At 39.0% G+C, this 13,377-nt stretch overlaps 2 protein-coding genes across 2 annotated transcripts; one reads left to right on the plus strand and one right to left on the minus strand.

Annotated features, from left to right (window-relative positions):
- Positions 1-2,342: 2,342 nt before the first annotated feature.
- On the plus strand, positions 2,343-5,557 carry LOC101307306. The gene is made up of 4 exons (XM_004300188.1): positions 2,343-2,961; positions 4,007-4,062; positions 4,162-4,351; positions 5,080-5,557. Exons 1-4 carry the CDS (start codon positions 2,398-2,400, stop codon positions 5,431-5,433), a joined length of 1,164 nt encoding a protein of 387 aa, XP_004300236.1. The 5' UTR covers positions 2,343-2,397; the 3' UTR covers positions 5,434-5,557.
- Positions 5,558-6,304: 747 nt separating this feature from the next.
- Positions 6,305-8,313, minus strand: LOC101307591 (acyl-CoA-binding protein-like). The gene is made up of 4 exons (XM_004300189.1): positions 8,174-8,313; positions 6,805-6,922; positions 6,621-6,683; positions 6,305-6,538 (listed from the first exon to the last, which is right to left on the minus strand). The coding sequence occupies exons 1-4, from the start codon at positions 8,183-8,185 to the stop codon at positions 6,465-6,467; spliced, it is 267 nt and encodes an 88-aa protein (XP_004300237.1). The 5' UTR covers positions 8,186-8,313; the 3' UTR covers positions 6,305-6,464.
- Between the last annotated feature and the right edge of the window lie 5,064 nt (positions 8,314-13,377).

Here is a 13,377-nt window from a genome sequence, read left to right on the forward strand (position 1 = left end):
TTATATAAAAGTAGGGATTACATGATAAGTCTCTATACTATTAAGATATTGTATATAAGTTCTCAAAAGTTGAACGGACATAGACTTGATTGTAAATATTTACAACACTCCCCTTAGATGTCCATTAACAATTAATATGATATTGGACGCACTTAATGTTGCCTCGTGAAAAACTTGGTCGAATGAGAAAAAATACAACGCGCATATGTCATTTGTAGCAAAATTGACTACACAATGGGGAGTTTTCTGGATCACGATATGAATGACAACACATTGGTGTATAGTTGGAGCAAAGTTATATATTGCTAACACATTGACTACAAATGTAATGTCTGGTTTAGTGCATTGTGCTAAATAAAGTAAAACACCCATAACACTTGTATATGGTACTTCTAGACCAAGGATATCTTCATCATCTTGTCTTGGACGAGATGGACCATTGTGAATGTCAATGGACCGAACAACCGTTTGTGCATGAGCTTAGTGGATGAGCTTTATCCATACTAAAACGTTTTAAGATCTTTTCAGTATAAGCTGATTGATGGACTAAAATTCCACTAGCCAAATGCTCGATCTGCAGGCCGAGACAATATTTTGTTTTTCCAAGATCTTTCATTTCAAATTCTTTCTTTAAATATTCAATTGTCTTTGAAAGTTCTTCAGGACTTCCAATCAGGTTCATGTCATCGACATATACTGCTATATACAATGGCAAAACCAGAATTTGATTTTTTAATAAATACACATGGGCATATTGGATCATTTACGTAACCTTCATTTAGTAGATATTCACTTAGACGGTTATACCACATCCGTCCAGATTGCTTTAATCCATATAAGAACTGTCTGACCTTAATTGAGTACATGTCACATTATTTTGTAGTTGTTTCAGGCAACTGCAGTCCTTCAGTTACTTTCATGTAGATATCAGTATCTAATTCCCCGCATAGGTATGTCATTACAACATCCATAAGGTACGTATCAAGTTTCTCATAAAACTGCCAAACTTATTAGATAATGAAATGTAATGACATCCATCATAGGAGAATATATTTCATCATAATCTAGTAAGGTCATTATATGGAGCAATTTGTCAGTTCGTAAGGTGTCCAGTGGTTAACTGTTACTCTTTTGAATTGATAATAAAGTGTTGTGACACCCATGGGACAATTTGGGTAGGCAAACGATCATCAAATGATGGAAATGCTTATTATGCAGGTAAAGGAAAGTCTCATAGTATCGAGGACAACTACAACAAGTTCCATTTGATTCATTGGAACAGTTTAACTGATACATGTATAGATGTAAATTGTCAATGATATTATTCAGACAAATGTGAAGAAATGTTCTCATAAGATTTGTAAGATGTGTTGAGTTTTTACTAATTAGGATGTATTTGTAAATCACCAAAATGTTCAAGTCTCCAATTTATATTGATTTGTCTCCGAAACCGATCAGAATCAGGACAGTACGATATTGATGATGAAAATCAAGCATCCTGACTCGTACCGATACCGACTAAAACTTCAGGATTAGGATCGACACATTCACATCCCGTCCTATACCGATCCTAGGCCTAAGTTATTGTTCCTCGGGTAACACCACTATCAAATTAGAGCTATCTTAATTCATATAAGAATCGTCTCACCTTAATTGAGTACCTGTCACACTAAGCTATCTATATTGGTATATTTCTCTTCTAAAAATTTCCGGATACAAGGATGATGAGGGAGAGGACATGAGCTGCAAGAGAAGGAGGTAGATCGAACCTAGGCCTTGTTTGGTTCACGGAAAGAAAAATAGTTCCATCATCTTTCCCACGGGAAGAGAAAGAGAAGGGAAATGAAATTTTCCGTTCTAATGTTTGGTAACATAAAAAAAATTATCCGGAAAGTTGTTAATTAAAATAATAAAATAATATATTATAAGTAATAAATGCAAAAAAAGGAGATGAGAAAGTAGTTCCTATAGATTTTAAAAGGAACAATTTTCCTTTTTCTCATATTTTCTTAACTTTCAGAAAATCAGAAAAATATTTCATTTTTTCAACATTCTCAAACATAGGTTTCCTAATAGTTATTTTTAACCAAACGAGACATAGAGTTGAATCTCCGTCTCATCCTCGTTCCTTCGACAGTCTACTAATTATTAATTTTTTTTTTAAATTAAAAGAGCGGTTGAGACAAAATCCATGTCCTATCACACCAATACGGCTCTACACAACCAAAAAGCTGTTGCCACAGTTTCCAATCACTCACACTGCAAAAAACGACTCACTTCCCAATCCCTCTCCCACAAATCCCCAAACCCAAAAAGCTCCCTTTTCCCTCTCTCACTTCCCCAAATCCCCAAACCCAAAAATCTCCTTCCTTCTCCCCAAAACCACTACTACTAGCCATGGCCGAGAGCCAACCACAAGACGACCCAGCAGACCTCAAGAAGCTCATGTGCTCCTACCTCGGCCTCAGCCTCAGCATGTTCCTCGCCCTAGCTCCCCACAAGTTCCAGGAGCTCCAGCTCCAGGTCCGCGAGCTCTCCAAGCGGCTGTGGCAGGCGGAGGAGCAGGTGCGCCAGATGAGATCGAGGCGAAAGGAGGACTCCAAGGCCAACGCCAGAGTCGTTGAGATCTTCGCCAGCCACCGCAACGCGTGGCAGGCCGAGGAGAAGCGGCTGCTGAGCCAGATCGACGCGGCGGAGAGGGAAATGGCGAGTCTGAATGCGAGGGTGGAGGAGCTGGAGAAGAGCCGGGAGGACTCGGAGTCGAGGATTTGTGAGTTGGAGAGGGAGGTTGGGGAGAGAGATGATATGATTGGGTTTATGGCCACTAGAGGAGAAGGCGGAGAGGCAGCGGCGCAGCAGCGGGGACTTTGTCACCAGTTCAAGGATGTTAATGTGTATGACAATGCCTATGCGTTTGGTTTCGACTCCGAATTGGTCGCCGAGGCTTCGAAACTCTGGCAGGTTTGGCGAAATGATATATCTTGTTTTGTTGTTCGGATCGGTAGGTGGTTAGGACTTGAATCTATAGTAAACAGAGATAGAGATGAATAAATCATTGGGAATTGATACAGGGGAATATAGCCGTGTTTTCGTAAGTGGATGAGTGTTTTTTGTTTGCATAAATTTGCAGTTATGCTCATTCTTAGTTAAACAACTAGTGTTGGCCTGATGGCTTATGGTCCACTCCATCAGCTGCTAGAGTGCTTAACCACTTTTTTGCTAGCCATAAATCTCAATGTTGTTTTTGGACCACTCTCAGGGACAGCACCATTATATTGTCTCTGTTGTACTCTTCAGGTCACTAGCATAGCATCATCATCAGACTTTATTTATAGTTGACATCACAATGAAGCAATTGACTAGGCGTTATTGGCATCTTGGAAGGCATTGCCTTCTTTCAGCACTGGCACGCCAGTTGCATTTGGAAGGCATGTACCCACTAAGTAGGTAGAAAATTTGGTACCTAGCATTCTCTACAAGGGATGGGAAAATTCTGGCTTTGACATGTTTAACGCCAGTATTTTCTGATGATTATTTGATGAAAATTGCAATTAATTTTGTCTAGTGTTCCCTCTGGACATGATAAGAATTAATTGTCCTTTCTTGGGGGTTCTGACATCTTTATGACCTGCTAAAAGTTCTTATATTGGTAATAAATTAATTGTTTTTAACTTTGTCCCTTTGGAAATGGTAAGGCATAATAACCCATTTTGAGCCATCAAACTTGACTGAAACTTTTTTCTTTAATGGAAAAAAGCATTTGCTTCTTTCTTCACTGTTGTTTTGAACACCTGTATATTAATAACAAATATAAATACATGCATACTTTTATGTTCTCTAAGAAAAGCAGATTTTTAACTTTTTTTGTTTCTCTTTGTTAAGGAACATTAGTCATATGGGTCATGACCTATTTTTTCTCTTCTCCTATTAGTGTTGTGCTGATATATTAAACTTGGATAGAGCTATCTACTGTGTATCTCAATATTCTCTTTTTTTCCTCATGCAGGATGTACAATGTGAATCCCTTGAACCATTGTATCATACGAAGCATTTTGTGCCAAGGTATGCTTTAACAGTCTATAAACCAATCATTTCATTTCTGAGGCATTTAATCAAAAACCTGCAGCTAATGAGAGGTCATCGCTCTTTTTTGCGTTGAAGGGAGTCCCCATGGAAGGTTGATGGTGAATCGACTGGAGTATCATCTAAACTTAAAGTACTTGAACAGGAACTACTGAATTTGGAAAATATTGGAAAAAATGATCTTTCTAAGGTACCTTCAATAATGAGGAAGCAGACAAAGAGGTATCAAGCTCTTGCGGGGAAGATAGATGATCTGTGCCGAAGAATGGTAAATGTTTAGCACCCTTATGTTACTTCTTTATGCTATTTCATACTCTTACTGATAATTTTATTGCTTATTGTAAGCTGAAATACTAATAGAAGAAGGTACAGTAGAGAAAACAAAGAAAGACAATAAATTCTTTAGTATGTAAGGCTTTTGCTATGGTAGTTTGTAGTTTATGTCGTGTGTGGAATTCTGCTTTGGATGGATTCTTTAATTATTGGTAGTATGTTTTATACAGTGGCTCGTGTAGTTTGTAGCACCCTAGAACCTAAAGGGAAGTCCTCTGCATTCAAAGATCTGTACCAGTCTAATTAGTGAAATAGAACCATCTTATTTTGCTGTTATTTCATGATTTTTTTCATATAATATTCTGTGCTAATACTATTTGAGATGGAAGTACAATTAGTTAATCATTCCATTACATGACATGCATAGGACAATATCCATCAGATAAGAAAACTTCACTGACCCGTATTTGAAGATGAAACTGTTGAATAGCCACATAACACTCCTTTCCATAACCAGCCCTTGGTTTGCTCTTTTCATTTTCTGATGCACTGAGCAGACGCTAAATACTAGCTTTGATGCTGAAATATGCACAGGTTGAGATGTACATGTCAGTTACATATCACTCCCCCTTTTTGTTATTTACGGCCGTTTTAATTTGTGGATCTTGGGACTTGTTTCTCCAAGGATAGTTTGACTGATACATCTCACTATTGTTTCTACAGCAGGCTAGTGATCCCTGTGAAGCCACAGTGAGTCCCGAGTTCCGTATGCAAAGACAAACAGAATTTCTACTTGAATCATTTAGACTTCAGCAACGTGCAACAGACACCGCACAGAAGCTGATGGCAGTGCAAACTGAGATAGGGAAAAGTTATTATGGGGATGAGCTGGGGAATCATGCCAAAGTTACGACGAGACGGTCTTTGGATTCCATCAGAAACAATTTCAGAGAACTTCAAAGGAACTTAGAGATATGGTTGGCCAGAATTACTGGAGATCTTGAGGGAATTCTTGCCAGAGATGGTGCTTCTCGTGTACGAGAATATTATGTATCTAGATATCCTTTTGTTCAATAAATCAGTATGACTTGAACTCAAATCCTTGTCCAGCAAATTAGTTGGCTCCTTTTGTATGTATCCTGATCCAAGCCATAAGGGTGGCGGTTAGATGTCCTGTGGAAATAATATCGTTCCACTTTGTTTATGGTAGCATTTGATTATCTTGTCCTCGTCGAATTTCATTTCAGCTCTATTATCTGTTAATCTACCTTCAGAGAATCACCAACAATCGAGAACAGGAACTCACAATGGTAGGTATCACCAACATTTTGAGGTGCTCTTACTCCCAACTGATTTTGTACACCGTGTTGCTTTGATTGGCTTCACACCTCTACGATAGGGAAAGATCATGCAGGACCACTATGCTTGGTGAATCTAACGCAAACTTTTGAGCTGTCTGTGGCCATTCTTCTTTGGAAATATGCCATGGATGTGGATGCGGTGGGGTTTGGTAAGAACAAATATTGAACGACGGAGCTTGCAGCATGGGTGTTTGATAATTGATGCTCCTTGAAAGTCGAAAGCAATAGAAAGATTGGGAGTAAAGTTGGGTAGGATTGTGGAATATAAATGCAACTGTGCAAATGATCATTTCAAAGTTTGAGTTCTTCACCATTTTGATTTTTGATGGAGTTCCAATGAACTCCAAATGGTACTACAGCTTTCGAGAGCAGTTGATAGGGAAGAACAAGAAAATGTTAGAAGAACCATAACAGATTCACTATGAAAGATTCAAAGTATTATTCCTAGCCGTGCTCTGAAGAGTCGAAACAATTCTACATCACTAATGAGTCACAATTCACAGAGGCATATGATCGATAACAAATTTGGATGGACATGCTCTTGACTCAGCATCATCGAACAACACTCCAGGCATTAGAAACAATTTACTAAAACCATGTCGAAAGCATCTCATAGATGTGACATTCATACAACTTCAGACTCTTCAGATATAACAGAGTACCAATGCAAAGAACTAGAGAGATTATTACAGATTAATCAAAAATCTAGATTGAGAAACACAGAGGCCAATAACACCACAGGAAGCCTCAAGCAGAAGCTTCTTCCAGCAACTGCTTCACCTTTGTAATATAATCACCCATGGCTTCATCCGTGGATTTTCCTGCCAAAACGGAAACATGATTTAGAATGATGATAGAGGATAAGAAATTTGACATGACATGTTATAATATCAATTTGCTCACCCTCAACAGCCTTCCATGCATCCCATTTTGCTCTGTCCCTCATGTTGAACATACCGGGACGGGCTACAAGTCAGCCAAAAGGGAACAAACATCACGGTCAAATTTAAAGGACAGAAGTTCGTAAAGCAACAGGAAAAACAAGAAATGGTGGATTTTCATAAAACTCGGGGAGCAGAGTACTAACCGGTGTTAACATTTCCAACAGTGGCTTGCTTGTACAATCCATAGAGGATGAGCTTGTTCTCATTAGTTGTTGACTCTGGAAGGGTCTTCGCTTTCTCAGCATGCTCCTCAAACTCCTCCTGCAGAACCGCATCCCAGTCAATATGATAAATTCTCAGAATAATTTCAAGTAGAGGCATAACACAAAGCATAAAGAAATTATAGCAGTAGGTGTCAACAAAGCAAGAAACACAACACATTTGATTTCCATGTTGGCAAACCATCTTTTTCTAATTCGATCAAAGAAATAATTATGTAAATAAAAAGAGAATCCAGTCATTTCATTGGGTGAGGTGAGAGTTCTTCTGTAAAGCAAGTGCACATTTTTCAACTAAGTGGGTATCTGTTTCAGAGCGATGTTCAACGACAAACTTGATTCAATACTACTCACAAATGATTGCCAATTTGCCATAAAAGCAAGCAAGTATGTATATGACGGGGTGCATTTAACTGACAGTTAAGCCTGTCTTGGCGAGATCTAGAACTTAGGGACCATATCATTTTCCAAAATCAACATATGGATAACTTGGGGACCATATCAAGCTTCTTGTTGCATACTAAACTCCAGACAGGGCGAACGATGTAACAAGTACATTTCCAGAATCCATCCTTCTAATCGCATTGGTCACTAATGACTTCCTAACAACCCCCTCTGGCCCCTTCTTAGAGATGATGGTGGCCGTAAGAGATGCTAATATCAACACTATACAAACTTATGATAACAAGACACACAAATACCGGCAATTAAAGTACATATGTAGACTTCCCAGAAGACTTGTGACTTCACCGTAGCGAGATCACAATACATCTTTACCAATTTAATTTGAAAACTCTACAAGATTGGGAACTTAATAGTAGACAGACAGTAAATCAAACACGAGAGTTGAAACTCCTAATCAAAACTCTCAGCCAAGAACAATCCACAAAAAGAATTAAAAAAACATCATGGTAGGATTTGCATGTTTATAAACCCCTCTGGATCTGAACCACTTCGTATAACAGTCATTACTGGATAGAAATCAACACCAGAACAAGTCAACAGTAACTAAAACGAGATCAAACAGTCCAAAACACAGAACAGGAAGACAACCCAATATGATCAATTAGTCCCTGATGGTGATTCTTGCTGATTTTTTTTGACCAATTCATCAATTTCAAAAGAAATGAAAAAACAGGGCAGAAACAAAACAAAGCAGCAAACAGATCTGAACTAGTTTTAGTGCAGCATGCATCCGAATATGAGTAATCAAGAAGTTGACGACGAGCTAATTTAGAATTTATTTATAGATTGAATTGAAAAACAGGGAAGGAGAAGAGATTTGAAAGCAGACCTTCAAACCCATTGTGTTGTGATCTCCGAGAGGGAATCTGGTTTGCTTTGGTTGAACGTGTGTGACTGAAATTGCAGTGCCTTGTGGCTTTAGTGGTGCTGGAGGTGGTGTTATGTAGTTGTACAACTACACAATTGTATAAATAAAATCAAGCAATTTGGACTCTTCGTTTGATCTAAGGGTCGACAACTGACACATCACTCTTTCATTGATATTAATTATTAAATAAACGAAATGAATCGGAACATAAGCTTGGAGCATATCTGTTCCTCTTGTAGCTAGTAACTAGTAAGGCCTTTTATTTTGAGTAAATTACATAGTAGTACATGACTAAATATCAAAACACAAAAAATACTATTTTTTATTAATTTTTATTACAGATTAGGACATGAGTTCAAGCCCAAAACTAACTTATAACAGGCCTGACCCGAATTTATATGTGAAAAGAACCAAAATAGCCTAGTTCTTTCTAATACATGTCATTCTCTTCCTGATCTGGTTCTCTGCAAAGACTTGTAATCTCTCTCTCTCTCTCTCTCTCTCTCTCTCTCATCCTTTGCCTAGAGGAACTTCGATGCCTATGTACAATGGCGACTCTTCGACGATGACGACGGCGGCAACTCCTTGATGATGATGACAGAGACGGCTCCTCGATGACGATGACAACGACGGCTCCTCGATGACGACGATGGCAACGGCTCCTCAATGACGACGACGCTCGACGGCGACGACTAACGCCTGGCACCTCAACGTCGACGAGGCCCGACGACGACGCAAGAGAGAGAAGTGGAGGAAATCTCAACCCTAATCTCCGTCACCGTCATCGTCCGGCCAATCTCCAAAGCTCGAATTCACCTGATCAGGTAAAGTTTCGGCCTTCAATTTCGATTCCGTAATTTCTAGGGATTTGTTTCTCTTCGATTTGGGGTTTTCATCATTCAATCGCAATTTTAGGTTCAGATTGTTATTTTTTTGAGATTTGAGGGTTTCGGGTCATCAGGGATTGATTTGCGACAGTGAAGTGTTTTCGGAGCAGGGGCTCCGTCGAGGCTGGCGGCTACTGGTGCCAAGTGAGTGGCGGATCCACCAAGTGTCCACCTTAGAGTCGTTCGTGAATTTGGTTGATGGAGGTCTTTGTTGAAGTTGTGGTTTTCTTTTAGTTTTTTTTTTTTTTTTTTTTTTTTTTTTTTTGCAAGTTTGTTTGGACAGTAGTAGCTTTGGCAGTAGCAGGATGCTCGCATCAATTTGGACAGTAGCAGCTTTGGCAGTAGCAGGATGCTCGCATCAGCTTGGATAGTAGCAGCGTCCTAGCATTAGAGTCGATAGTAGTAGCGGGCTAGCATCACAGTTGGTAGCAGAAAATGTAGCAAAGCACCAAAAGTAGCATCAAAATTGCCGAAAATAATTGCTATAGTACTAGCAGTAGCACTTGGGTATCGGTAGTAGCACATAGCACATTGCACATTTCTGGTCAACAGTAGCACATAGCACATTTCTGGTCGACAGTAGCAGCATAATTTGTAGTGAAGGATATTCTGGTAAAATTATAGTGACAGATGACATGTGGATATTAATTTGTCCTAATTTGTTAATTTGTGTCATTAAATGTGTAGGGATCCCCTTGCATGCCTTGAGGTATGCATACCTCGCCTAGTTAGCGCCTAGGTGGCAATGACTCTGTTAGATGACTGACTAACCCTGTTAACTAACCCCATTAACCCCGTTAACTAACCACATTAACCCCGTTAACTAACCACACTAACCCCGTTAACTAACTTTTGCTAACCCCGTAGCTAACTTAAATTTTAAATTTTTGAGACTCTAACCGAACTTAATTGATCTCAATAATTCTCTCCCTCAGCTTCCAACTCCTAGTTTCAAACTCAGACCCTCTCCCTCTCTCGATTTTTTTCGTCTCTCAAAGAGTAACCTAGAAGCAACCTTACCCCTAAAATCTCAAGAATCTCAATCCCAATCTCAAACTTAGACATTCTCTCTCTCTTTCTCGTCTCGCATCCACATCCGAACCCGTCAATTCTAAACCCTCGATTCAAATGCTCGATTCCCCTTCTGAATCCCTAACCATGCCCCATAAAAAGAAGACTGACCCTCTGACTCAAGGGGTTGATCAGAGCCAGAATTTAAGGGTAGACGAGGGAGGTACGAGAAGGAGTAGTAGGCTCCAAGGTCGTGTTTCAAGTAGCAGCGAAAACACAATCTTCGACTGTCAGACCGCAATTATTGAAGGATCGAAATCGGCGGCCAATGAAGCAAATCCTAAACGAGGAAAACCCTCCAAAAAAGGGGCATCCAACAGACCTGTGGCAGCGGATTCGGTGAATGAATCTGCAGTGACTGGCCAGATTGCAAAAGAAGTTGTGGCTGGGTCATCGAGACCCGAAATCGGTGAAGGGGCAGAGGAATCGGTTCATGTTGAGGAAGTAGTACCTCAAAACCAGATTGAAGTTCGCACCACTCTGCATGTCGAAACTGAGATGCATGTCAATAAAGATGTTATGCAGACCAGAAAGGACGGGAGCTTCATCTCTCCACGCAAATTTGTTCATATTGGGAAGAAGAGGAAGGCCAATCATGGTTCGAGCTTGTTCAATTACATGTAAGTATATTCTAACTGGTGTGAAATTCTGAGAATTTTGATTGAGCACGGATTGTGGGTTACTAATCTGATGTTAAGTGTATCAGGACATAAGTAGAGTAGGTTGGTATAATGAGTGTGATAAATTGTAAACCTCTTTGTGAAACTAGGATGCTTGGGTCTTGAGTTAGTCTACCTCAAACTAGTAAACATGTTTACCAATTTGATTTATGAGAGCTATTTGGTGTGAATTTCTGAGAATTTTGATTGAGAATGGATTGTGGGTTAATAATTTGATGTTAAGTGTATCAGGACATAAGTAGAGTAGGTTGGTGTAATGAGTTTGATAAATGTGTGAAACTAGGATGCTTGGGTCTTGAGTCAGTCTACCTCAAACTAGTAAACATGTTACCAACCCGATGTGAAGTGTATTAGCACAGAAGTAGAGTGTGATTTGACTAAATTATGTCTTGAACTTGTGACTTTGTTAGACTGATGATGGTTTTACAAAGGACATGATTTCCTTGGTTCAATTACTATTTGTTTGTTTTAGTAGCAGCAACCTATCTATACCAATATTCCGGAACTACCTTAGTGGGGTTAGTTTGTGGAGTTTTTCTTGTTTGAATGTGTATATATTGGTGATGTTTATTCATCAGTCTAGAGCTCTTAAATTGTGACTTTGTTAGCTTTTGTATTGTACATATATAGTACAAGACTCCTTTTATTAACATGGATGTATTTGGTATTATGCAATAACATCCAACACAAACAATCACATCCGTAACAGAAGTTAAGCACGGTTAGTATTCTTTGGAAGTTGTTGCTTACATGAAATATTAATCTTGATGTATTTCCTTTTGATGCTGACATGACAGATTAATTATGTTTCAGGTCCGCTTGGAGTTATCCTAGCAGTGGAAACACTACCAGGAGAAACACTTTAGCTGACGAAAAAGTTTCGTCGGCCTGTTAGCTTAATTAATTCGTCGGCTGTGGTTTCGTCGGGAAAGAGTTGTCGACGATGACTTTAGCCGACGACACTAGAAGACGTCGTCGGCTATTGTCCCAGAATTTAGCCTACGAATATCTTAAATATTTCGTCGACCATAGTCTGAGACTTTAGCCGACGAAACATTTAAGATATTCGACGGCTAAAGTAAGTAATAAAAAATTAAAAAAATAACTATAGCGGACGAAATATAGTCTGTTTTGTCGGCTTTAGAAGGGTTTAGCCAACGAAACATGCCATAATTCGTCGGCTAAACCTTATTAAAAAAATTAAAAATACTATAGCCGACGAATATCTTACATATTTCGTCGGCTATAAGTCCATTCCAATAAAAAAAAACCCGAAATTTCTAAATTACCATTCCAAGCAACCTGCAAAATACACCAAAACAATTCCATATAACCAACAACAAGCATATAAAACTATATAATTGATCAACTACCAAAATTGAAGTTGTTTCCAGAGATTAGAAACACCCTAATCAACATTCCCCTCATATTCCCCCGTTGATAATGTGAGGACGATAAAACTCATTCACTATCCTTAGCTTGAATATAAATAATTTAGCATCTTTTGAAGTATGTCTCCCATTTCTGTTCTACTAGAAAAAGAAGATTAGTGATATGTTATTTTCACCTTATCTACTAACTAAAATCACCTCAAACTTCTATGTTATGAATTGTAAGTTTCAATTACTTTTTTGCCATAGTGATCTATTGACATTGTTTCGATGTAGTCGATTTCTTCTTCCTGCACACAAAACAAATATTAGAAGATACACTCACATTGCACCCCAGCAAAAGAAAAAAAGAAGATGAGGAATACCCGGCAGTGGGAGGCTTCTTAGTCACTTGGCTGGGCTTTTCGACGACTTGAGCCTCTGAAAAACACAATATAATAAGCAATAGTGACAAGCAAATTGAACCCAGAAACACGCAACAGATTAATATGAACTCACCCAGATTGTTCCTGATTTTGGCATCAAGGCTACAACTGTGAAAGCTTATGGTTGCCACAGGGACATCCTTTTTGCACCCCTCGCTGCAATTTGTTAACAACGAATTTGATTAGTCTAACAGATCTGGGTGTATGTTTAATAAGCAAAGCATAAGGTAAATGAAGACGAAAGAGTACCAGCGGGCAAAGGCACTGCCGTCCTTGCCGCGAACAAGAGAAGATCTAGAGGAGGAGTCCTCCGCTGTGGCCTCCACCCTCTTCCTTGACCTTGTTGGGTTCGATTTCATTGACCCACCTCCCATTGCTTCCTATTGCTTTCTCTTGTCTTCTCTTGTCTTCTGAAATAGCATGTATGGAAATACTAGTCTAGACTGCATTATATACAACATCAATTAAATTGTAGATTTCAGTTTGAATTTGGACGAAAACCCAAAGAGGGAAAATTTGGGAATTTGGGATCCCGCCGATTTCTTTTCAAGTGCTGGGTTTAATTATATACCCTATACCTTTAGCCGACAAAATAAAAATTTCGTCGGCTAAACCTGTGAAATTCGTCGGCTAAACCTGTGAATCTCGTCGGTCAAAGTAATGAAATTCGTCGGCTAAATCTGTGAATATCGTCGGCTAAAGTAATGAAAT

Source organism: Fragaria vesca, linkage group LG5, assembly GCF_000184155.1.
Source record: "Fragaria vesca subsp. vesca linkage group LG5, FraVesHawaii_1.0, whole genome shotgun sequence".
Taxonomy (NCBI): domain Eukaryota; kingdom Viridiplantae; phylum Streptophyta; class Magnoliopsida; order Rosales; family Rosaceae; genus Fragaria; species Fragaria vesca.